Below are 26,073 nucleotides of genomic sequence, written 5' to 3'. Positions count from 1 at the left end.
CCAAGGAACAGGACTCTGGGAGGAACAGGCCAAAGATTCCTCATCAGAACCTACTTCCTCATCAGACAAAACCTGCTGCCTTAGCCTCTTGAGAAAAGTAGAAGATCAAGGGACAGCAGAACAGAAACATCCTGAGGAGACGTCAAAGCCATGAGGGCAATGAACAAACCCTGTGTAATGTCCTGCTATTCACACAGGAGATCCTTAGAAGCAAAAGAAATATGCTTAGTCTTCTGCTTATTTTTTAAAGGGACAGCAGCGCTATTTTATGTGGCTCACACTCCTGCCTACACTCAATAATCATAATGGCACTCTCCTACCTAACAAGGATTTTCAGAACACTCCTAAGCCTTTTGGAAATAATCAGCCGCAGTTCTCTCTGAACATCAAAAACAGATGTCCGAGGAGCCCCTGAGGACGTTCAGGAAAACTGGGACCATGCTGGCCTCTGAAGTGGTCACAGCACAGGAAATTTGACTGAAAGACTGGGCGGTCCTCCTGGCTTTCACTAGACTTTACAGTGACATCCGGTGTTGGTGGTACAGTAGAAGAATCCGACCAAACTTTATTGGTCTTCTTTGCAGACAGCTGACCTTTGGATCAGGACAATTCCATCATAGTATCCTGAGCTAACAATTTTAGGTGCTGGTTCTCAGGGTAAACAGCTGAAGAGGAGAGCCAACTATGCAAAGTTTTTGAGACAAATGCCTGATAAACAGAACATATGGTCATGAGCACCTAAGCAAAACAAACAATGCTCATGATGATCCTTGTGGGGAATCTGTCTCCCACACTGGTATTTCCCCTTTCCGGATGACATGTAAACCAAAACCAGTAAAAATTAAAATAAGAAAATCGCAAACATGGCACTTATCTGAAAATGGCCTGGCAACCAGCAGATGAAAGAGCATTTAAACAGACGAATAAAGATGATATTCAGACTGGCAGCAAAGAAGTTCTGAGGATGGGATATCTGTACATCAACTTTACTCCCTATGCTGTGCACGGGGAGCATGTGTGTGACATAGCGCATCTCTATTACAACCCAAGGCCTTGGTATACTGGCCGGATGTTGAACTGTCCTAGGCAAGGGATGCCTACTGTAAGGAGTACTGCAAAGTGACATACAATAACAATACAGAAAAAGGAAAGTACAGTTGTGTACCTACCATATATGTAGATTTTCGAGTGTATTCACTGTTGCAGTCATTACTCTTGGGTTATCCTGCTGGCAGGCTACCCGCAGTCAGCCTGAATTCCAAGTCTTAGTCCGGCGTCAGTTGCGGTCGCCTCTTCCCTGACGTCAGTGCGCCAAGGGTATAAAAGATGCAGCCGACGCTATTTTCTTCTGTTTTTCTTGCCCCAGATGTCAGGTGCTCCCAAAAGGGTAGGCTAAATAAATTATGCCAAAAAACATGCATGCACTAAAGTAAACATGCTCCCAAAAGGGTAGGCTAAATAAATTATGCCAAAAAACATGCATGCACTAAAGTAAACATTTCCTTCATTTACAAGCAAATACACCACAGAGGTTGTATAGAATAGAGAAGTACAGATAAGTCCCAGCATAGAAAAGGGGGATGGTGGGTGGGTAACTTGGACTGCAACAGTGAATACACTCCATCATCTACATTTATGGTAGGTACACAACTGTACTATGTTCATCGTGTTTCACTGTTGCAGTCATTACTCTTGGGATGAATCCCAAAGCTGAGGATGGGTAGCTGGGCTAAATAGGATTAAGAGAGGCTAAGAGGCCCTGCAGAACTGCAGTGGCAAAGCCTTCTCTGGATTTAGAGTAGAGAGGTAAGTGGTAGTGCTTTGTAAAAGTGTGCACTGAACACCAAGTTGCAGCCTCTAATGTGTCTTTGGTTGGTACTCCTCTGAGGAAGGCTGCTGAAGTGGCTGCTGCTCTAGTAGAATGTGGCCTAATGCCCTTAGGCACTGATTTGTCATGCTGTAGCAGAAACTAATGCAATGGCCTATCCATTTTGAAATAGTCTGTTTTGAGATAGCTTTTCCTTGTGATCCTGCAGCATATGCCACTAAAAGTTGCTCAGTCTTTCTGAAAGCTTTAGTTCTGTCCAAGTAGAAGCGTAGCTGTCTGTGTATGTCCAAAGAATGCAGAAGTCTCTCACCCTTGTTCTGTGGGTTTGGATAAAAGGTAGGCAAGTGAATGGTTTGGTTAAGGGCCACACTGGACACCACCTTAGGCATAAATGTAGGGTTCATCCTCAGAGAAACCCTGTCTGGATGGAAAAATGATAAAAGGTTCCACAGCCATGAGTGCCTGTAACTCTGAGACTCATCTTGCAGAGGTTATTGCTAGGAGCAGAGCTGTATTCCAGGATAAGAATTTTATATCAGCTGTTGAGGCTGGCTCAAAAGGAGGCAGTGTGAGTTTTTCCAAGACATAACTTGAGGTCCCATGCAGGTATTGGTGCTCTCCTTGGAGGTCTTATGTTTTTGGCCCCTCTGAGGTACTGCCTTATTAAAGGATGAGAAAAGATAGGTGGTTCCGTATTGTAATGGGCTGAAATGGCAGCATGAATCTTAATTGATGAAAAGGATAGGCCTTTGTCCAGCATCTCAGTTAGGTATTGTAAAATCTGAGGAATATTTGGTACAGACATGTCAATTCCTTGTTTCTGGTTCCAAGCACAGAATCTCTTCCATTTTTCTGCATAAAATTTTCTGGTACTGGGCCTCCTGGCCTCCAAAATAACATCCATTACAGCTTTGGAGAGAGGAGTGTTCTGAAGGACTACATTATCCGTCATGCTGCCAGATTTAAAGTCTTGAGTTGGCTGTGCAGGATCTGATTGTTTTGTTGAGTCAGTAAGTGAGATGTTTGAGGCAATGTCCAGGCTGGACCTTGAGACAAGTTCTTTAGGATTGGGTACCAGTGCTGGCGTGGCCAGTCTGGGGCAATCAGTATCCTTTTTGGCTTCTCTTGTCTAACCTTTAGGAGTACCATGGGGAGGAGAGACAGTGGGGGAAAGGCATATACTGTTAGGTTTTTCCAGCTGAAGGATAGAGCGTCCACTCTCCACGCTTGTTTGTGTTAAGTCCTTGTGCAGAATCTCTGCAGTTGGCAGTTGTGAGGGGAAGCAAATAGATCTATGTCTCGGCATCCCCATTTCCTTATGTTGAATACTTGTGGATCCAGTTTCCACTCGTGGGCATCCATGAGGTTTCTGCTTAGTTCGTCAGCCAGAGTATTTAATTTTCCTGGCAGGAATTGTGCTTGCAGGTGAACTGGATAAGTCAATGCTTTGTCTCACAAAGTCATGGCTTGTCTGCAGAGGGGGTAGGAATGTGTGCCTCCCTGCTTGTTTATGTACCACATGACTGTAGTATTGGCCATCTTTATCAGTAGTTGTCCTGGATGAAGTAGATCCTTGAAAGCTGTCAGGGCATTCTGAACAGCTAGCATCTCTTTTTGACTGACATGAAGATGCATCTGTATTGCGGGCCATGTGCCCTAAATACATTTTCCCACCATGTGGGCCCCCAGGCATAATATGATGCATCTGTTGTTAGTGTTTGCCTGGCTGTGGGTAAAGTGAATGGCTGTCCCTTGTTGTGGTGACAGGCCTGTGCCCACCATCGAAACTCCTGTTGCAGGCAGGGAATGAGGGTAATTAATGTTTCCAGGCTGTGGCAATGTTGAGTCCAAACACTTTTTAGATACCATTGTAGTTTCCTCATATGCAGTCTGGCATATGGAATTAGCAGAATGCAGGATGCCATGAAGCCCAAAGCCTGCAGAATTTTTCTTGCAGATAACTGGGTCTTTGTTGCCAACATTTTGAAGTAAGAAGTCAGTTGCCTTTGTTTGTCTGGCATGCGATAAGCCATCTGGGCAGTTGTACTTAAGCTTGCACCCAAGAATATTATCTCTTGAGAGGGTACTAGTTTTGATTTCTTTTCGTTTACTGTGTACCCTAGGCAAATTAGTATTCTTTTTACAAACTCTAGATGCTTTAGTAGAATGTCTTTTTTCTCTGCTTGAATAAGGCAGTCGTCCAAGTAAGGATATATTTGAATACAGAAGTTCAAAATGGCTGAAGACCTAATTACTTTGATCAGGGGTTCCCATCCCCCTCCTGAGAAGAGGCCTAGGCAAGAGACAGAATATGAATCTTCAGATCAGGTTTCCATTTCCTCTGGTTTCTTTTTTGACCAAGAATACTCCCTCCCTCCCTATGAGGATTCTGATGCTGAAGAATCTATCCCTTCAGCCTCTCCTCCTGAGGATTTTTCTTTTTGGAAAACCCTGCATACCATGAGGGAGCACTTCCACTGGGAGAGCCAGGACTACTCAGAATCTAAGAAAAGGCTTAGAGATTTTCTTTTACTACCTCAGCACTTAATCTTGGGTGCAAGCTTAAGTACAACTGCCCAGATGGCTTATCTCATGCCAGACAAACAAAGGCAACTGACTTCTTACTTCAAAATGTTGGCAACAAAGACCCAGTTATCTGCAAGAAAAATTCTGCAGGCTTTGGGCTTCATGGCATCCTGCATTCTGCTAATTCCATATGCCAGACTGCATATGAGGAAACTACAATAGTATCTAAAAAGTGTTTGGACTAAACATTGCCTTAATCATTTTAAGTAGAGTTGCTTGCTACTGAGATTTGTCTGCATACATGAATTCCTCTTTGTCTGCAAAATGCAATTACTGGTGCCAGGGATTTTGTGAAGACCCTGGGCACAGTAGATAAGCCAAAGGGCAGTGCAGAGAATTGGTAGTGCATTGAGCCAGCTATGAATCTGAGGCATCTTCTGCAAGATTGTCTGAATGGGACATGCAGGTATGCCTCTTTTACGTCCAAAGTTACGAGCTAAGCCTTCTTGCCCAGCATGGGCAGTAGCTGCTGCAGAGTCAACATTTTGAATTTTGGAACGTCCAGAAATGTGTTTAGAATAGACAGGTCCAGTATTGGTCTCCAGGCTTTGTCCTTTCTGGGTACCAAGAAAAGTCTCGAGTAAAATCCTTGTCCCTGTTCTAGTTGTGGTACTCGCTGAATGGCCCTCATGTCCATACTTGCTTTTGTGTCTCTGCCCATTGATTGTGTGGCAGGTCTGGCATACCTTTTGCCCTTGGCAGGGTGTGAAAGTGGAACCTGTAGCCCTGAGACACTATGTTTAAGACCCATTTGTCCTGGGTGATTATGTGCCAATTTTTTGAAAAAAGTGCTAGTTTTCCCCCTAAGGGGGCTGCCAAAAGATAAGTGCTTGGTTCTGGCAAAGGAAAGTCATTGGGACTGTTTCCTGTATGGCTGTGATTTGTCATCTTCGCTTTTGGAGGTAGAAGCACCCCATTGTTTAGGCCTGTATGAGCCTTGGGGCTGGGATCTGCTTCTGGGGCGTCTGTATCTGCCTCTTTGTGGCCTGTCTGACACTGGAAAGGACCAATTCTTTGTAGGCCAGTTCCTGCTAAATCTGGGTGGCTGTACCTGTAAGAAATCCTTAACTGTCTGCATAGATTTTGCTTTGTCCTCCATTTTCTTCAACACCTCTTCTGCTTTAACACCAAAGTATCATGCTGTAAAGGAGCATCTAATAGTTTTACTTTAACATGATCGGGCAGATTCTGTTCCTTTAATCAAGCATGTCGCCTAATGACAGAACCCGTAACAGCAGCCCTGCAAGAGGCCTCCAGAGAATCAAAACTATTATTGAAAAGTATGCTTTCCCACTTGCTCGGTTGCATGCAATAAATCCTGCATTTCTTTGTTTTCTGCACATTCAGAATTTGCTAACATTTTCTGTTTAAGCAGTGACAATAAGTATTGCTGATATTTAAGCATATGAAATTGACAATTTAAAGCCCTCACAGCCAAAGTAGCAGAAGTGTAAACCTTTCCCCCCCCCATCTGTCCAGGGCCCTTGATTCCCTATCAGAGGGGATAGGGTGTTTTGCAGTGGAAGCCTTGACCCCTTTGTGACCCAGAGAAATAGTTTCTGGGTCAGCAGCAGGGTTTTTATAAAGAAATTTATGTGAATCTGGAACCCTGTAGTATCTGTCTGGCTTAACAGGTGCAGGGGTAAAGAGTCAGGGGACAGGCCGGACTCTGAAAATACATCATCTACAATGTCTAAAACAGGAGGGATAGCAAGAGGACTGTGCTGAGGTAGTAAAAGAAAATCTCTAAGCCTTTTCTTAGATTCTGAGTAGTCCTGGCTCTCCCAGTGGAAGTGCTCCCTCATGGTATGCAGGGTTTTCCCAAAAGAAAAATCCTCAGGAGGGGAGGCTGAAGGGATAGAGTCTTCAGCATCAGAATCCTCATAGGGAGGGAGGGAGTATTCTTGGTCAAAAAAGAAACCAGAGGAAATGGAAACCTGATCTGAAGATTCATATTCTGTCTCTTGCCTAGGCCTCTTCTCAGGAGGGGGATGGGAACCCCTGATCAAAGTAATTAGGTCTTCAGCCATTTTGAACTTCTGTTTTTCAGGCATGGAGGCCTGTCCATGGGCTTGCTGTACTTGTTTCTTTGTCTTTAATGGTGCTTTACTCTTTGCCTTTGGAGCTGTAGTCGGTTTTATATACAACTGAGTAGGCCTGAAAACACCCTCATAAGCCGATGCCTGCTCAGCGGCTCCAGACCCATCTGAGGGAATATTCTCCAAGTGTCCAATACCTTGAGTTTCCAGAGGCCTAGTCTGCTTCACGTGGGAGTCGGTAGCGGACGTCAGGGGCTGCGAAAGCATCTCACTGAGAACCGGTGAATTGGCAACTGGTTTAGAAGAAGCCTCGGCAGTTTTGGACCTTGGATGCCTGTCCTTTTCCTTGAGTTTCTTGTGAATTGCGGTAGTCGGATGGCTATCCAACGACATCGGGTAATTAAATCTCTGGCCAAAGTAATGAAAAGCAAAATCGTACTGACGTTTAATAGTGCGTTGGTTAAATCTTGCACAAAATCTGCAATTAGCTACGTCGTGATCAGGGCCTAGGCAAGGAATACAATAAGAATGGAAGTCCTTACGAGGTATTTGCTTTCCACAAGAAATACAATTATTAACTTTTTCTGACATCGGTCTGGAGCAAGAAAAAAAGTTCCCCCAACGGGGTACTTAGCTTTAAATGAAGACTTCGGATCTGAAATTCGAACACGAAAATCTCAGGAGTCGGCCGACCGGCACTTGTGAACTGCTTCTGCTTCGGGCACCGCACGGCAAGAGTCGGCTGCATCTTTTATACCCCTGGTGCACTGACATCAGGGAGGAGGCGACAGCAACCGACGCCGGACCAAGACTTTGGAATTCAGGCAGTCTGCAGGTAACCTGCCAGCAGGATAACCCAAGAGTAATGACTGCAACAGTGAAACACTATGAACATCAAGAAGGAATCAAGACAAGTAAGCAGGACAGGTTGGAGATGAACAAAGTAGTGGGGGATGGGAGAAGTATAACATGTATGTCAGAAGTGCACAGGAGTGGAGCAAGGTTATGGTAAGAGAAGGAATACGGAGAAGAACTGCATGAACACTACAACCAAGCATGAACACTACAACCAAGCCTGAAGTGAGAAGTAAGGCCATGAACACTACAACCAAGCCTGAAGTGAGAAGTAAGGCCATGAACACTACAACCAAGCCTGAAGTGAGAAGTAAGGCCATGAACACTACAACCAAGCCTGAAGTGAGAAGTAAGGCCATGAACATTACAACCAAGCATGAAGTGAGAAGTAAGGCCATGAACACTACAACCAAGCCTGAAGTGAAAAGTAAGGCCATGGACTGAGCTTGTATTAAAAGATGGCTTTGTATCCCTACCTTGTTGCTTGCTTTTGATCATCATATTCTCTCGGTTCTTGTCAATTCTTCCAACAACTGCTGACTGGGTACTTTCATTATCAAACTGATGATTGATAGGAGGCAGTTTTGAAACTGTTAAAAACAAACAACAGTAGAAGAGAAGTTGAGGCCATGTGCAAAGGTGACTTTATTGTGCAACAATTAAGAACAAAAATGCAAAGACAAGAAAAAAAAAACATGTGCAAGGGCAAAGACAAAGCAAAACAATCAAACCTTTCAAACTGCCAAATGTCTATAATAATTCCCTATTTTAGCTAATCCACTTGTTAAAACAAGAAGACGTGACAACTTCACAGTAAAGGCACTATACCTCAGAGCCCCATCTGAGAGTCAGGCACCATGAGACTGCATTCTATAAAGAACTAGAACATACAATGCCATCAAGAAACTTCAAATAGAGAGAAGGTGACAAGTGGTGTACCCCAGACATCTGTGATTGGTCGGCCCCCTTTTGTTTGGTATTTGCTTCTCTTACCTCTGTACTGTTAATACATTCCCCCTGCTCTGGAAAAAAAACTTATTTTGCAGATCAAGCAATATAATTCCTGTTGTTCTTCAAATGTACATCTGGATTTCCACCCTTGAAACTTACACTGGGAGTTACAGGAACTCCTCCTCCTCCTTGAAAAAATATGGTATAGTCCAGGGGTTTGCTCTCCATAAACTACTGGATTTTAATTTACTTCTCCCTCCAGTAATACAGCAAAATCAAACATGATGGATTCTTCAACAAAACAGCAACATATGCTACTACTCTCCACTTGTGTGCATGTCTGTCTTTTACTAAATAGGTTCCTAGGTTCATACTAGGCTATCTGCCCTAGGGCATTCATAAGCCTAGCCAGAGTGTGTTTGACTTTTGCCACCCATTTTAAATTAATTTTGCTATGCCCTTTTTTGAGGTTACTATACTGTGCCTCTGTCTAACAGTGACGCAGAAGTGATACCCGGGGTAAACCTACGATCTCCCATCCACTCATCAAGATTCCTCTTGAAGAGAGTCAATGAGGGACTCTGCCTAACCTGGACTGGGATTTTATTCCAGAGTGAAGGGAGCCTCTGGGTTATGAATCTGTCCCTCCAGCATGTCCTATTTTTTTCAGTGCTGAGGTTCAAGTCTCGAGCTCGTGACTTGATGGGATTTTGATTTTCTGAGGTGCAGCATGTCCATTAATTCCGGGTTGGACATGGCTTTATACGTCAGGCACAGATCGCCTCTGAACAGGCGGTATGCCACTGAGTAGAGCTGGAGTTTCTTTAACTGGGCAGCATATGGCATCTGTTTGAGCCCTTTGATCCTCTTGGTGAGGTACTTTTGGGGTCTTTCAAGTTGCTGCAGGTGTCTGGTAAGGTACATCCCCAAAGGGGCAGTGTACTCAATTATGGGCTTGATGAGGGATGAGTAAAGAGGCACAATGACCTCTCCTGATCTAGATGTGAATCCCTTCATGATTAGGTGGGCTATATAAAATGTTTTTCTAACCACTTTGGCCACGTGGTTGTCAAATGAGAGATTGCTATCAACTTGGGTCCCCAGGTCCCTAATTACTTCTTCTGTACTTAATGGGATTACCACCTATGTGGTAATTTGTGGGCACTTTGTTTTTGCCAAAGGGGATGACTATACACTTTTTTGGCGTTTAACTTGAGGCCATGGCTCTATTAACTTGAGGCCATGGCTCTGTCACCAGTTGTCTGTTTCTATGAGGCCCTTTTGGAGGATGTTTGTGTCGGCTGGAGAGTCGATAATGGCGCCCAGTTTGCAGTCATCTGCGAACTTGGTCAGCCACAGTCCTTCCGTGTTGGCCTGTACCTCCGAGAAATATATACCGAACAAGAGAGGTCCCAGGACTGAGCCTTGTGGGACACCACTTGTTACTGGTTTGGAGTCTGACATGGCCCCAGCAATTCTAACCATGTGGGTTCTGTCCTTGAGCCAGTTTGCAACCCATCTAGTGACATAGGGGTTTATATTTAAGCTGGTGAGCTTATCTATAATGCCCAAGTGGGGTATTGTATCGAAGGCTTTTGCGAGGTCCAGGTAGGCTGTGTGGACCACCTTCCCCTCGTTAATGGCCTTGGTGACTGTTTCAAAGAAATCAACCAGGTTTAAGAGGCAGGATCTGCCCTTAAAGCCAAACTGGGTAGGATCCAGTGCCTGTAGGTCCCCAATATCTTTATTTATGAGGTCCATGATGATCCTTTCCATAGCTTTGCAGACCAAGCTAGTCAGGCTTATGGGGCAATAGTTTCCAGGATCCGTTGAGGCACCACCTTTGTGGAGAGGGACCACCGTTGCTGTACACCACTCTTTGGGTACATATCCTGTAGTAAGGCTGAGATTGAACAGTAGTTTTATGTTTGGGTTTAGTTCTTCTTGGAGATCATGTAGTATGCAGCCCAGGACACCATCTGGTCCCATTGATGCTGTGTTTTTTGCTTTGGAGAGGGCGGCTCTTACCTGAGCATCTGAGATGTCAGGGGGGCAGCACTCTGCTGGGATAGATATTTGCCCTTTTGGCAGGAAGGGGGGGGGGGGAGTTTGCGCTGAACCTGTCAGCTAGCATGTTGGCAATGTCTGTGGGTTCGGTGTATTTTTTGTCATTTTGGACTAATTCTGAGCATATCTGGGAATTCCCACCCAGGTAACTAACATAACTAAAGAAAGCCTTGTGATTATCCTTAGTGTCCTGTGCAATTTTTCTCTCGAAGCTGGCCTTAGACTATTTTATGAGTGCCTGTAGTTTTTTGCTAATACTGATCAGAGATGCCTTCCCTTTTTGGGATTTTGCTCTATCATGTAGTAGCTTCCTCCTTCTATTGTATAGTTTGTTTATGGCTGGGGTCCACCAGACAGGACGTCTGCCTTTGGAGGATTGGGACTTGGTTTTATTTGGGATTGCATGATCCATGCATTCCTGAAAGTGTTCATAGAATGCGTTTATAAAGGATTCTGCAGTCTGGGCTGTATTTTCCACAGGCCTGGGGGCTTTGAAGGATTCCACCTCAGTTTTTAGGAGTGTGAAATTTGCTTTAGAGAAGTTTTTCACTGTGGTTTTCTGGGCAGGGGGTGGGGTCGGGATGTGAATATCCAGTGAGATTAGTTTATGGTCTGATCTTACCAGTCAGGGATGCACTTCTGGTCTGGAGCATAAAGTCTCCATGTTGGTGATGATCAGGTCCAGTATGTTTTCCCCTCTTGTGGGAGTGGTAACAAGTTGTTCCATAGCATTTGAGTTTATAAATTCTAGGAACCTTTGGCTAGGGTGTTGGAGCTAGAGCAATGCTCCCAGTCTATGTTTGGGTAGTTGAAGTCGCCCAATATAATGGTGTTTGGAGAGACCTTCATATCTTCCAGTGTTCTCAGGAAGGCCGAGTGGGGTTCCTGGGTTTGGGAGGGTGGTCTGTAGCAGGCTATAAACTGGAAGGCAGTTTTACCCACTGTTACTTGCACATGGATAGTCTCTGATGCTTCATGCTGTGCCACCAACCTGGAGGTGTGGGTATCTTTGACGAATATTGATACTCCCCCTCCTTTTGTGGTTCGGTCCAAGTTTTGGGGCCGAAAAGCATGGTACGAGGTATAACCTGGTAGTGCTGGGGTGCTCTCAGGAGCCTTGAACCAGGTTTCTGTTACTGCACAGATATCAATGTTCTCCATGTTAAGGAGAGTTTTGAGTGCGTGCATCTTGAGGTTTAGACTTCTGGCATTGAGTAGCATTACTCTTAGTTTCTTATCCCTTGTGATACCTATGGAGGTGGGTTTGTCTTTTGATCCTTGCCTAAAAAATGCACTATGGGGGTAGCAAGAGCCTTTGCCAATATCCGAAAGCCCAGGGGTGACAGGTGCAAGCCGTCCCTAGCGAAGCATCGTGGCTTGTCGAGCATGTCATCCCAGGCTGACAGGCATTGGATCCCTTTTGAATGACACAATACTTAAGCCAATTGTTGAAATTGATCATCTTGTCTTCATATTGTGGCATCATTCTTGGTGAGGGTAAGATGCTACTCAAGGTCAGGGTCATACCGGCCTGGGCTACATGCTCAGAGAGCTCCTCTATGTCTCTTTTCATGTAGTCCAGGGAGGTGCGTCTCAGGTCATTCACACCAGCATGGACAGTGACGGAGTCATATTTGTACCTGCCTTGGAGTGACCTGAATGCTTGTGTTATTTGGCGGATCCTAGCGCCCGACAGGCAGCTCACCGTGACCTTCTCCTTGTTCAGCCTGGTGAGCGGGACGTCAGTGTGCCTGATGATAGAGTCACCAATTACAAGTGTATCAGGTGTGTTGTTTAGCCTTAAGGGCTGTGACTGTTCGGCACACTGGCTTTGTGAGCTGTGTGTTGCACGTGTTTTGTTTTGGGGTAGCTGTTGCTTGGGTGTCTGCTTTGGAGGTCTCTGCTGCTTAGGCAGATTTTTATTTAGAGCCTCCGAGTATGTTTTTGTGTGTTTATGTGTTTGGTTTGCTGTCGTGGTAGGTCTATGTGAGACTGGAATTGTAGTGAGTGTGGTTTCCTTCTCCTCCTGACTGGTTACGCCAGTACTGAGTTGAGTGAGCTTAGCCTCCCGTTTGGCTATATGGTTGCATCTCTCACGTGTTGGAATTTGTTGGGAGGAGGAGAGGGTTGTCTGTGTACATGAGGCAGTTGTAACATTGCCTCAAGATTCCCACATTCACCAGCTGGACTGGAGAGGAGATTGACAACTGACCTTTGGACATGCTAGAATAGTATTGGGAATTCCTTTATAATTGAAAAAAAGGGCCAATGGGGAACAAGGTACTCAAGGGGAGTTTGTGAGGGTGTAGTGCTTTTAATTGTTTTAGTGCTGACTTACATAATTGCTTTAGTGAGCAAGTGCCAGGTAACAAATGCAATGTGTTACAGGTAACTTAAATGCAAAAATGACAAACAGTAACTTTCTTTCAAGTGAAACAAGGAAATAAGTACAGTAAGCAATGCAGATATCACTAGGGATCCACAGAAGCGCTGAAAACCCGCATTTTAGGTGGAATTAGCTTTTCAAGGAAATAACAAGCAAACAAACAACAAGCATACAAACAAAGCTAGATTCAGCAGGCCTGGATCTAGTCTATGCTACAGCAAACAAGGTGTACCAATTGCAGTAAAAAGCAGTTCAAATATGCAGGCACTATAAGTCTTCAACCAGAAATTCCCAGCTCAAAAGGGCAGAGTGCAGCCTCTCCTCCCACAAGAGTGCAGACCACGAACCCTCTTAATGTAAAATAACTGGCCTGAAGCCCAAGTACTTACACCAGAACTAATACACTTTTAGAATAACAGACACTGAGCCCTCAAGCAGCAGTTCTCAACTTAGAAGGATGTCAGCTACCTGTCCTGCCACCACAGTGCAGGCCATAAACCTTCTTAATGTAAAACAACTGGTCTGAAGCCCAAGTGCTTAAACTAAAAGGTTTAGAATGAGTTACATCAAGCAGTAATAAATACAATCGAGTACTTTTAAGATGATGCAAAAGCAAAATAAAGTAGGAAAATACACAAATACAGTAAAAGCAGATTTTTTTTTTTTTTTAGTGGAAAGAGAGAAAGGAAAGAGAGAAAGGAGTAGCAGAAACTAAGCTGATTGGCCTTCTCAAATGTTCCCCCTGTACTGGGTAGAATGAGGTAATGACACTAGACTGGGAGGAGGGTCCCAGATCAAATTTACACTAGGGGCAGGCAACTGCAAAGCCACCAACTATAAAAACACTATACCAGCAGCGAGGGGGGTGGGGGGTGGGAAACAAACTGCAGAAATGTTTCACAGCTGAAAAGCAGCAGTGAGCCTTTAAATTAAAGTTTTAAACAGCTAAAGGAGCCTCTAGAAAAAAGAGTTTAACTGCAACAAGTTATCAGAAATAAACAACCCAACAGATGCTTAAAGTGGACAATTTCCAGTTAATACCTCACGCACAGTGAAACTAGCTAGAAAAATACACAGTACACAAAGTGCTATAAATAACAAAGAAATAAAGAACAAAATAAACAAAAAAACAGGATACTTAATGTTATATATTATAGCTCAGAGTTTCCTCAGTGCCCTTCCTTCGATCAGTTCAGTGTGAAATAAACAAATAAATAAATAAACAACAATTAACTGCTCAAACTATAGCAGTGAATCATAGTTCAGCTCTACTTTGTACATTGTACTGCGATGCTATCATTATGTGGAATTTTTGCTTGGCTTAGCACGGTATGCCCGTATTAAAAAGGTGCACTGTGAGGTGCCAACTTGGCATTATGCATTACTGTGATACACTGTCAGAGTCTGATATACTGCTTCGACTTGACTTATGGCTGTGCGACTGCCGTTTATAATGCTCAACTCTGCTCCAGGTTAAACTGCACTGTTCTAGCATTGTCTGCTTTTTCAGGTTAAATTACATGATTCTGTTTTCTACCTCCTGTGGTACAGAATCTACTTCCTGTACTGCATGGCTCGGTTTTCTACCTCCTGTGGCACAGAATCCATTCCCTGTATTGCGTAGCTCTGTTGCATTCTTCCTCTTGTGGCACAGAATCTATTCACTTTATTGCGTGGCTCTGTTGCTTTCTAACTCCCGTGGCACAGAATCTGTTTCTTGTATTGCATCGCTCTGTGGCTTTCTACCTCACGTGGCACAAAATCTATTCCCTGTATTGCATGGCTCTCTTACTTTCTACCTCCTATGGCACAGAATGTACTTCCTGTATTGCATGGCTCTGTTGTATTCCACCGCCTGTTGCACAGAATCTATTCCCTGTATTGCATGGCTCTGTTACTTTCTACCTCCTGTAGCACAAAATATACTTCCTGTATTGCATGGCTCAGTTGCTTTTTACCTCCTGTGACAGAATCTACTTCCCATATTTCACAGCTTTGTTGCTTTTTACCTCCTATGGCACAGCATCCCCTTCCTGTATTGCATGGCTCTGCTGCTTTCTACTTACTGTGGCAAAAAATCTCCTTGTATTGCACTGCGCACTTCTTGCTACTGTGGCTTTACAGAACAACTGTTTATTCGTACTATAAGTCTTATTGTTCTGGCCCCCACTTTCTGTTGCTGAATCACTGAATAGTACAGTTTTGTACCTACCATAAATGTAGATGTCCGAACAGGATAGCATCTGCAGTCATAACAAATGAGTTGTCCTGTCGTCAGGCAGCCCTTCGGTCGGCCGGATTCCAAAGTCTGGGTCCGGCTTCGGCTGATGTCACACTTCACCCGACGTCATCTCTGCTGGTCTTCGGGTATAAAGGCATCAGCCAACGCCATTTTCCTCAGTGTTTCTTGCCCCAGATGCCAGTTGCCCTCTTGGAAAGCTAAATTTTGGATAAATGCCAATGTTTCCAAAAAAGTAGAAGGCAAACACAAAAAATAAGCATGTATGCACATATATACAAACAAATACACCATAAGAGACTCCCCCCTAGCTAGCTATTAGGAGGGTAAATACCCTAGGAGTACCACAGAGGGGAAGGAGGGTGGGTAATCCTGACTGCAGATGCTATCCTGTTCGGACATCTACATTTATGGTAGGTACAAAACTGTACTATGTCCTTCAAGGATGCATCTGCAGTCATAACAAATGGGTAGAATACCATAGCCAAACTAGGGGTGGAGGAAGAAAAAATTATGGTGTAGTTAGGATCCCTTGCAGTACAGCAGTGGCAAACCCTGCTCGGGATCTAGAGTATAGAGGTAGATTATAATGCTTGGCATATGTATGCACGGAGGTCCAAGTAGCCGCCTCAATAATGTCCTTGGTTGCCACTCCTCATAAGAAAGCTGTGGTAGTGGCTGTTGCCCTTGTAGAATGAGGTCTTATATTCTGTGGAGTTGGTTTTCCATGGTAGGAGTAACAGAATCTTATGCAGTTTCCTATCCATTTAGAGATTGTCTGTTTGGAAATTGCTTTTCCTTCCCTTCCTGTTGCATAGGCTACTAAAAGCTGGTCAGTTTTTCTGTTACCTTTGGTTCTGTCCAGGTAGTAGCGTAACTGTCTATGTACATCCAAGGTATGCAGCAGTCTTTCCCCCCTGTTCTGTGGGTTGGGAAAGAAGGTAGGTAGGTGGATTGCCTGGTTTAAAGACACTCTGGATACCACCTTAGGCATAAATGTAGGATTAGTTCTCATGGACACCCTATCTTGATGGAAGATTAGGAAGGGTTGTATTGCCATTAAGGCCTGTAGTTCCGAAACCCTCCTTGCTGAAGTAATTGCCAGTAGGAAAGCAGTTTTCCATGATAGGTGTTGAAGATCTGCTGTTGCTGCTGGTTCAAATGGAGGGAGTGTTAATTTTTCTAGCACAAAGTTCAAGTCCCATGCTGGTAATGGTGGTTTCCTAGGAGGTTTTACATTCTTGATCCCTCTGAGGAACTGCCTGAGTAGAGGATGCGAAAAGACAGGTGGATCGAAGCTGTACTCTGCTGAAATAGCTGATGCATGTATCTTGATGGAGGAATAGGACAGGCCTGTATGTAGAAGCTCTGCCAAGTACTCCAGGATGTTAGCAATATCTATGTTTGACACATCTTTTCCTCTTTCAGCACTCCAAATGACAAACCTTTTCCATTTTCCTGCATAGTTCCTTCTTGTTGAAGGTCTGCGTGCTTCAAGGATAATGTCTTTAACCCTTTGGGATAGGTCTGGGTTAGATGCTGCTATGTGATGTTCCAGGCAGTCAGTTGCAAGGTTTTTAGGTTTGGGTGCATGATGTTGTAGTTGTTCTGAGTTAACATCAAAGGCATCAGGGGTATTGACCACATTCTCCCCCGAGACATGCTCCTCAGCAATGGATACCAGTGTTGTCTTGGCCAATTCGGAGCTATCAGGATTATCCTTGGGCATTCCTCTTTGATTTTCAGTAGTACCTTGTGCATCAAAGGAAGAGGTGGAAATGCATATGCTGTCAGGCCTTTCCAACTGAAGGATAGAGAGTCCACCTTCCATGCAAGTGGGTGGTATGTCCTTGTGCAGAATTTTTTCAGCTGGTGATTGAGTGGGGATGCGAATAGGTCTATTTGTGGCATTCCCCATTTCTTTGTGATGGCCTTGAATATGTCCGGGTGTAGCATCCATTCGTGAGCATCCGAGGTGGTTCTGCTTAACATGTCTGCTAGGGTGTTTTCTTTTCCCGGCACAAATATTGCCTGTAACTGGATGTTGTAGCTCAGAGCCATATTCCAAAGGTCCAGAGTCATTCTGCATAGTGGGTATGAATGAGTGCCTCCCTGTTTGTTGATGTACCACATGACTGTGGTGTTGTCTGTCCTTATCATTAAATGGCCTTCTTTGAGGAATGGTCTGAATTTCTGGATTGCTAGTTTTACTGCCAGCATTTCTTTTTGGTTTATGTGCAGGTGCAGCTGGTCTTGAGTCCACAATCCTTGTATGCATTTGTCCAACATGTGCGCCCCAGCCTAGGTCTGAGGCGTCTGTTGTGATGGTTTGGCTTGCTTGAAAGTTGTGGAAGGGTAAGCCTGGGTTTGACTGGCATGCTTGAGCCCACCATAGGAACTCCTGTTTCAGGCATGGGATTAGTGGGATTAAGGTTTCTAAGCTGTGCCTGTGTTGAGACCATAAATTCTTTAGGTACCACTGTAGCTTTCTCATATGCAGTCTGGCATGTGGGACCAAGATTATGCATGATGCCATGAAGCCCAAGGCCTGCAGTACTTTTCTTGCTGTTAGTTTGTTCTGCTTTGTTAATGCCAAGAAGTAAAGAGGGAGTTGTTTTTGTTTTTCTGCCGTTAGGAATGCCATTTGTTTTACTGTGTCCAATTCCGCACCCAAGAATGTTCTTGTTTGGGATGGTATCAGTCTTGACTTTTGTAAATTGACTGTGTATCCCAGGGCTTGTAGTAAGCAAATGACTCTTTGTAAATCTGTTGTCAGCTTGCTTTTGTTGTCCGCTTGTTAACAGGCAGTCGTCCAGGTATGGATAAATTTGGATTCCCTGTAGCCTGCAGTGAGCGATTACTGATGCCAGGCATTTTGTGAATACTCTGGGCGCAGTAGATAAGCCAAAGGGCAATGCTGAGAATTGATAATGCTCTGATCCTGCAAGAAATCTGAGGTATCTTCTGCAATTTGGTCGTATGGGGACGTGCAGGTATGCCTCCTTGAGATCTAGAGTTACCAGCCAACACTCCTTGCCCAGCATGGGAAGAAGTTGCTGTAGGGTCAGCATTTTGAATTTTGGGAAAATGATGTATGTGTTTAAGACGGACAGGTTGAGAATAGGTCTCCAACTTTTCTCTTTCCTTGGTACTAGGAAGAGTCTGGAGTAGAATCATTTGCCCTGCTCTGTTATAGGCACTCTTTCCACAGCTCTCATCTTTGTTAATTCCGCTATCTGCTTTAGAGCTTCTGTTTTTTGATTTGGAGGAAGGTTTGGCATTCCTCTTTTTACTGGTAAGGTGTGGAAGCGGAACCTGTAGCCTTGGTCTATGGTTTGCAAAATCCACTTGTCTTTTGTGATATAGTGCCAATTCTTTGAAAATATGGCTAACTTTCTGCCTAAAGGTGCTGCTATTTGCTCCCTGGTAGGCGGTGTCAGAGCCAAGTCACTGTGATTGTCCTTAGTGGCAGTGGTTGTGTCTGTGCCTCGGTTATTGCCTTGCCACTGTCGTCCTCTGTAGGCACCTCCTCTGGATTGATTTCTGCCTCTAGAGCGTCTATTCCTGCCTCTTTGAGATTTTGAGGAGTCTGGAAAGGACCAATTTTTGGCAGGCCAGTTCCTGCTAAACCTTGCGGGCTGAACCTGTAAGAAATCCTTTACTGTTTGTACAGATTTTGCCTTCTCTTCCATTTTCTTCATTACTTGCTGAGCAGGTGTACCAAATAGACTGGTCTTATCCATAGGAGCATCTAACAGCTTTGCTTTAACATGATCCGGCAAGACCTGGTCTTTCAACCATGCATGCCTTCTTATCACTGTGCCAGTCATGGCTGATCTAAATGAAGCCTCCAGTGCATCATAGCCACATTTTAAAGAATGGTTACTAACCTGTTGGATGTTATTTACCATTTCTAAAACATATTTCTTATCTAAGGAGTCATCAGAGGACAGCTTCTTAGTTAACTGATCAAGCATAAACTCTTGGTATTGGATCATATGAAACTGACAGTTTAAAGCTCTAGCTGAGAGAGTAGCAGAGGTGTAAATTTTTTTCCCCCATCTCTAAGGACCTGGATTCCCTTTCAGAAGGAATAGGGTTTTTTGCTGAGGTCGAGGCTACTGCCTTAGGCCCCTGGGATATAGTCTCAGGATCTGCAAGTGGGGCCTTGTATAGGTGGTGATGAGTGTCTGGCACCCTGTAAAATCTATCTGGTTTGGCAGGGGCTGGAGGTAAAGTATCAGGAGCGGTGCAAACATCATTAAATGCATCATCCACAACAGGCAGTACTGGAGGTATAGCTAAGGGCCTATGTTGAGGTAAGTGCAGAAAAGTCCTAAGCCTTTTTCTTGAATCTGAGAAATCTTGACCCTGCCATTTGGAATTGCTCTCTCATGGCATGTAAGGTTTCCCCAAAGGAAAATTCCTCTGGTGGAGAGGCAGATGGAATGGATTCTTCAGCATCTGAATCTTCATAAGTAGAAAAAGGAGCCTCTGGCTGGTCTGTAATGTCTGACTCATCCGCAGAATCATCAGAGGACACTGGCTCGGGGGGCTCTGCCCTAGATCTCTTTTCTGGGGGCTGAGAGGCCCTGTCTGGGTGAGATTGGGATCCTCTAATTAAGGATATTAAATCCTCTGCCAGAGTAAGCATTTGTGAACTAGAAGTGGGCCTGTGTGAAGGGGGCTTAACAGGCACTGATTTAACAGTTTTGGCTGCTTTAGCCCTGGCAAAGGCCTTAATAGACAAGGCTGCAGGAGGCCTAGCAGCACCACGTGCTGGGGTAGAGACATCCAAAGGGATGGTATCTGATAAATCACTAGGAACCACAGTAGTAGGCAAAACTTCTGAGGCCGATTCAACTAAGGTAGCAGGAGCCTCAGTAGTAGTCATGGATTCGGCTGAAGATTGACCGGCTTTCTCGGTTTCGGCCGAAACCGAGACACTTCCATGCTTGCTTAACCGTGGTTTCGCGAAACCGCAGACCGCGAGTGTCGGTCTTTTCTTTGCGTTTTTAACAATTTGGGTAGTCGGAGGATCCGGCGGCATAATGTACGCAAAATCTGAGCCGAAAAACTGTTCAGCAAACTCCGACCGACGCCTAAGCATTCGTCGGTTGAAGGAAGCACAGGCCGAACAGGCTGCTACGTCGTGGTCTGGGCCTAAGCAAGGCAGGCAGTAAGAGTGGAAATCTTTATGAGGTATTTGTTTCCCACAAGTTAAACAGTTATTGACTTTTTCTGACATCGGCTGAGGCAAGAAAGAGTCCCCAACGGGTACTTAGCTTTTAGAAGTCTTCGAAGTAGTATTCGGTAGTAGTAATCTCTGGATCTGACCGACCGGCACTTGCGAACAGGTTCTGCTTCGGGCGCCACGCGGTAAGAAAGACTGAGGAAAATGGCGTCGGCTGATGCCTTTATACCCGAAGACCAGCAGAGATGACGTCGGGTGAAGTGCGACATCAGCCGAAGCCGGACCCAGACTTTGGAATCCGGCCGACCGAAGGGCTGCCTGACGACAGGACAACCCATTTGTTATGACTGCAGATGCATCCTTGAAGGACATCTACCAATTGCATTACTCTGCATGTCTACCGTTACTGCGGCATCACACCCTGACTCTTATATCACAATACATTTTATATATAAATATATTATACATAATTAATTAATATATTATTATCCCACCTTCTTCTTAGGACCTTACAATTTGTATTTTTGGAACACTAATAAAAGCTGGTTTTGAGAGGTGAGGGTCTATATTTACATAACTGTACACTTAATTTCAGAGATTAGTTCCTGTTATCTGTACTCCCTGTACATCATACATGCACGTCATTCATATGACCCACCCAGATTTCTACCTCTACACTCTGATCAATCTAACCACCCTTTGCACGAAGTTATAACTCAGGTACCATGGAACCACAGTCAGATCTTGCTTCATGTGTCACTAGCTGGTAACACAAGGCACTTTGAGGTAGTGCTGCAACTGCCTTATGAAAAGGCCATGTGTGAGAGGTCCAGAATCTAGTGAAGCTAGAGGTGAACCTCTATGGAAAGAAATTCAGTGTCCAGATGTTTACAATCTACTGCTACCTAACACTAAAGCACAGTCTACACATGTTCATAGGTAACTACTAGGCTAGCTTCTCTTTTGGGTCATTTTAAGCCAAGCCAATATCCCTTTTTGTACTCAAAATAACCTATCCCATTTGGTTATGGATCTGCCTTACCAATCCCACAGTTGAAAACTATACATTGCCCCTAATGACAATATCCGGGATCATACCATACATAACTGGAGGGGATCCATGCATGTAATAAAGCACTTAGGAGATGCTTCTGTCCATTAGTAGTACAGGTGTAAGTCCTGGGGTAAATTTTCTGCTTCCTATCCATAAATCTAAGTTGTGCTTGAATATGGACATGGATAAACTTTGTTTTATGTGGACAGGGAGTCTGTTCCACAGCAGTGGTATCCTGTGAGAGAAATACCTGTCCCTCCAAACCATTCTGATGTAGAAGCTTAGATCCAAAAAAACAGGTATTTCTGATGCCATTTCACTTGCTGATGTGCAGTAAATCCATCAGTATTAGGACAGAGGATGTCTTGTATGCCAGACACAGGTAATCTCTTAGCAGTTTGTAGGATACAGACTATAATGACAGGGCTTTGAGTTGGTCCATGTAGGGCATATGCAGAAGTCATGAAGAAGTTCATATTGAAGCATTCTGTGGAGTGCCAGACACAGACCAAAATCACATATTCATACTGCTACCGCCACACTTACTTCCATGAACTTCGCACAGACTACCCTCACACCTGCACCCAGCAAATCTACCCCAATCAGAAATCACCTGAGTGGTGTGCCCAAGTCCAAACGGACATCAGAACATTCCACCATCCATGACACATGTCCATGCCACAGGTGACTCAATTGTTAGATGTGCTGTTCACCAGACTGTGCAAGGACAGCAAGACAGTCCACGTGTCTCACAGAGGGTAGGATCCAGAACATTTCAAGGACCACATCTTGCCAAGGAAATGGTCAACAGCTGTGTCTACTTTTGGCTGTGATGGCCTGTGCTTCTCCTTGCAGGGATTGTACATACAGGCTAAAACTCCTTGTGATCCACAGTGTCTTTTATAGGCAAAGTCAGTCCCCAGACCTGTCAGTTTAGCAAATTCAGATCAACCCTTACTGAAAGTGGCACTGTTCAATGCCAGGAATCTAAAAGGAAAATGCCTAAGCTTGAAGCCGGACTCTTGAGTACATGCATACTTATTTATCATGAGTACATACATATTTTTCAATCACCAAAACTTGGTTCAAGTGCAAATAAATGCTCTCTCTTTACCTAGACAGTGTGTACAATTAGTCAAGATCTTCTCTTCTGGTGACAATGAAGGTGCATCCCATCAATAACACGAATGCTTCATGACAAAACCTGCATAGCAATAATCTTTAACTCAAACATCTTGACAGTAAAATGAAAATGCAATATTATAGCAAATTATGGAACCTGTTCTAAACCCCTCATTACACATGATGCTTACCTAAACCAACTTGAAACCAAAACCACTGAAACAGGAAGTTAGCAATGCAGACGACTAAAGCTACCAGCTGTTAAAAGAGCTGCTTCTTGTCGCCAAGGTAACAGGATTGATTCCTCTCACCTTTATTTGCCTACTTTACCACTCTGAGCAGGTATTTTAACCAAACTGTGTTCCTCAGTCTCTCCTGAAAATGGGTGCTTGCATCCAGTGGGCTTACCCAACCAGCATAACTCACAAACTCATCTAGAACAACTCTTGCCCTTGTCTTCAATCACCTGTTAGAGTTGCACTGAAATATCAAAACATTTAAGTGCCAGAATGAATATTCTGTATGTGAAAATATGCTAAGGCCAGCAATATTGTATAGGTTCTGAAAAAGAATTGCATATTTTTACTGCCAACAAAGGATATGAGTTATTACCTGGAAAGAATGTCCTAGAATATATTTAATGTCTGCAGGTCTGCACGTTGTTAGTTTTGTACTGGAGGAAGCTTATGCTGCTAAACTTTTTGGACAATAAATGTTTCTGCTCATTATGCTTTCAATATTTTAGTGTTTTTGCTCATTATGCTTTCAATGTTTTAGTGATTTATGGTAATGATAGAATGTTTCTGCTCATTATGCTTTCAATGTTTTGGTGATTTATGGTAATGAGAGAGAGTTTCTACTCATTATGCTTTCAATGTTTTAGTGATTTATGGTAATGAGAGACTGTTTCTGCTCATTATGCTTTCAATGTTTTAGTGATTTATGGTAATGAGAGAATGTTTCTGCTCATTATGCTTTCAATGTTTTAGTGATTTATGGTAATGAGAGAATGTTTCTGCTCATTATGCTTTCAATGTTTTAGTGATTTATGGTAATGAGAGAATGTTTCTGCTCATTATGCTTTCAATGTTTTAGTGATTTATGGTAATGAGAGAATGTTTCTGCTCATTATGCTTTCAATGTTTTAGTGATTTATGGTAATGAGAGAATGTTTCTGCTCATCATGCTTTCAATGTTTTAGTGATTTATGGCAATGAGAGAATGTTTCTGCTCATTATGCTTTCAATGTTTTAGTGATTTATGGTAATGAGAGAATGTTTCTGCTCATTATGCTTTCAATGTTTTAGTGATTTATGGTCATGATAGAATGTTTCTGCTCATTATGCTTTCAATATTTTAGTGTTTCTGCTCATTATGCTTTCAATGTTTTAGTGATTTATGGTAATGATAGAATGTTTCTGCTCATTATGCTTTCAATGTTTTAGTGATTTATTGTAATGATAGAATGTTTCTGCTCATTATGCTTTCAATGTTTTAGTGATTTATGGTAATGATAGAATGTTTCTGCTCATTATGCTTTCAATGTTTTAGTGATTTATGGTAATGATAGAATGTTTCTGCTCATTATGCTTTCAATGTTTTAGTGATTTATGGTAATGATAGAATGTTTCTGCTCATTATGCTTTCAATGTTTTAGTGATTTATGGTAATGATAGAATGTTTCTGCTCATTATGCTTTCAATGTTTTAGTGATTTATGGTAATGAGAGAATGTTTCTGCTCATTATGCTTTCAATGTTTTAGTGATTTATGGTAATGAGAGAATGTTTCTGCTCATTATGCATTCAATGATTTAGTGATTTATGGTAATGATAGAATGTTTCTGCTCATTATGCTTTCAATGTTTTAGTGATTTATGGTAATGAGAGAATGTTTCTGCTCATCATGCTTTCAATGTTTTAGTGATTTATGGTAATGAGAGAATGTTTCTGCTCATCATGCTTTCAATGTTTTAGTGATTTATGGTAATGAGAGAATGTTTCTGCTCATCATGCTTTCAATGTTTTAGTGATTTATCGTAATGAGAGAATGTTTCTGCTCATTATGCTTTCAATATTTTAGTGTTTCTGCTCAATATGCTTTCAATGTTTTAGTGATTTATGGTAATGAGAGAATGTTTCTGCTCATTATGCTTTCAATGTTTTAGTGATTTATGGTAATGAGAGAATGTTTCTGCTCATTATGCATTCAATGTTTTAGTGATTTATGGTAATGATAGAATGTTTCTGCTCATTATGCTTTCAATGTTTTAGTGATTTATGTTAATGAGAGAATGTTTCTGCTCATCATGCTTTCAATGTTTTAGTGATTTATGGTAATGAGAGAATGTTTCTGCTCATCATGCTTTCAATGTTTTAGTAATTTATGGTAATGAGAGAATGTTTCTGCTCATCATGCTTTCAATGTTTTAGTGATTTATGGTAATGAGAGAATGTTTCTGCTCATTATGCTTTCAATATTTTAGTGTTTCTGCTCAATATGCTTTCAATGTTTTAGTGATTTATGGTAATGAGAGAATGTTTCTGCTCATTATGCTTTCAATGTTTTAGTGATTTATGGTAATGAGAGAATGTTTCTGCTCATTATGCTTTCAATGTTTTAGTGATTTATGGTAATGAGAGAATGTTTCTGCTCATTATGCTTTCAATGTTTTAGTGATTTATGGTCATGATAGAATGTTTCTGCTCATTATTGCTTTCAATATTTAGTGTTTCTGCTCGTTATGCTTTCAATGTTTTAGTGATGTATGGTAATGATAGAATGTTTCTGCTCATTATGCTTTCAATGTTTTAGTGATTTATGGTAATGAGAGAATGTTTCTGCTCATTATGCTTTCAATGTTTTAGTGATTTATGGTAATGAGAGAATGTTTCTGCTCATTATGCTTTCAATGTTTTAGTGATTTATGGTAATGAGAGAATGTTTCTGCTCATTATGCTTTCAATGTTTTAGTGATTTATGGTAATGAGAGAATGTTTCTGCTCATTATGCTTTCAATGTTTTAGTGATTTATGGTAATGAGAGACTGTTTCTGCTCATTATGCTTTCAATGTTTTAGTGATTTATGGTAATGATAGAATGTTTCTGCTCATTATGCTTTCAATGTTTTAGTGATTTATGGTAATTATAGAATGTTTCTGCTCATTATGCTTTCAATGTTTTAGTGATTTATGGTAATGATAGAATGTTTCTGCTCATTATGCTTTCGATGTTTTGGTGATTTATGGTAATGAGGGAATGTTTCTGCTGATTATGCTTTCAATGTTTTAGTGATTTATGGTAATGAGAGAATGTTTCAGCTCATTATGCTTTCAATGTTTTAGTGATTTATGGTAATGAGAGAATGTTTCTGCTCATTATGCTTTCAATATTTTAGTGTTTCTGCTCATTATGCTTTCAATGTTTTAGTTATTTATGGTAATGAGAGAATGTTTCTGCTCATTATGCTTTCAATGTTTTAGTGATGTATGGTAATGATAGAATGTTTCTCGCATTATGCTTTCAATGTTTTAGTGATTTATGGTCATGATAGAATGTTTAGGCTCATTATGCTTTCAATATTTTAGTGTTTCTGCTCATTAGGCTTTCAATGTTTTAGTGATTTATGGTAATGATAGAATGTTTCTGCTCATTATGCTTTCAATGTTTTAGTGATTTATGGTAATGATAGAATGTTTCTGCTCAACATGCTTTCAATGTTTTAGTGATTTATGGTAATGATAGAATGTTTCT

General features: G+C 42.5%; 1 protein-coding gene across 1 annotated transcript in view; it reads right to left on the bottom strand.

Annotated features, from left to right (window-relative positions):
- LOC122790731 (ubiquitin carboxyl-terminal hydrolase CYLD-like) overlaps positions 1 to 26,073 on the bottom strand; it is an 855,039-nt gene that overhangs the window by 623,696 nt on the left and 205,270 nt on the right. Inside the window, exon 5 of the mRNA XM_044058312.1 lies at positions 7,785 to 7,898. Coding sequence (XP_043914247.1) covers positions 7,785 to 7,898 — 114 coding nt within the window. The remainder of the gene's footprint in view (positions 1 to 7,784; positions 7,899 to 26,073) is intronic.

This window comes from Protopterus annectens, chromosome 16.part0 (assembly GCF_019279795.1).
Source record: "Protopterus annectens isolate FY-2018-M chromosome 16.part0, PAN1.0, whole genome shotgun sequence".
NCBI classification, from domain to species: Eukaryota; Metazoa; Chordata; order Ceratodontiformes; family Protopteridae; genus Protopterus; species Protopterus annectens.
Note: the sequence above shows the minus strand (reverse complement) of the source record. Positions and strands in the feature narration are given on the sequence as shown.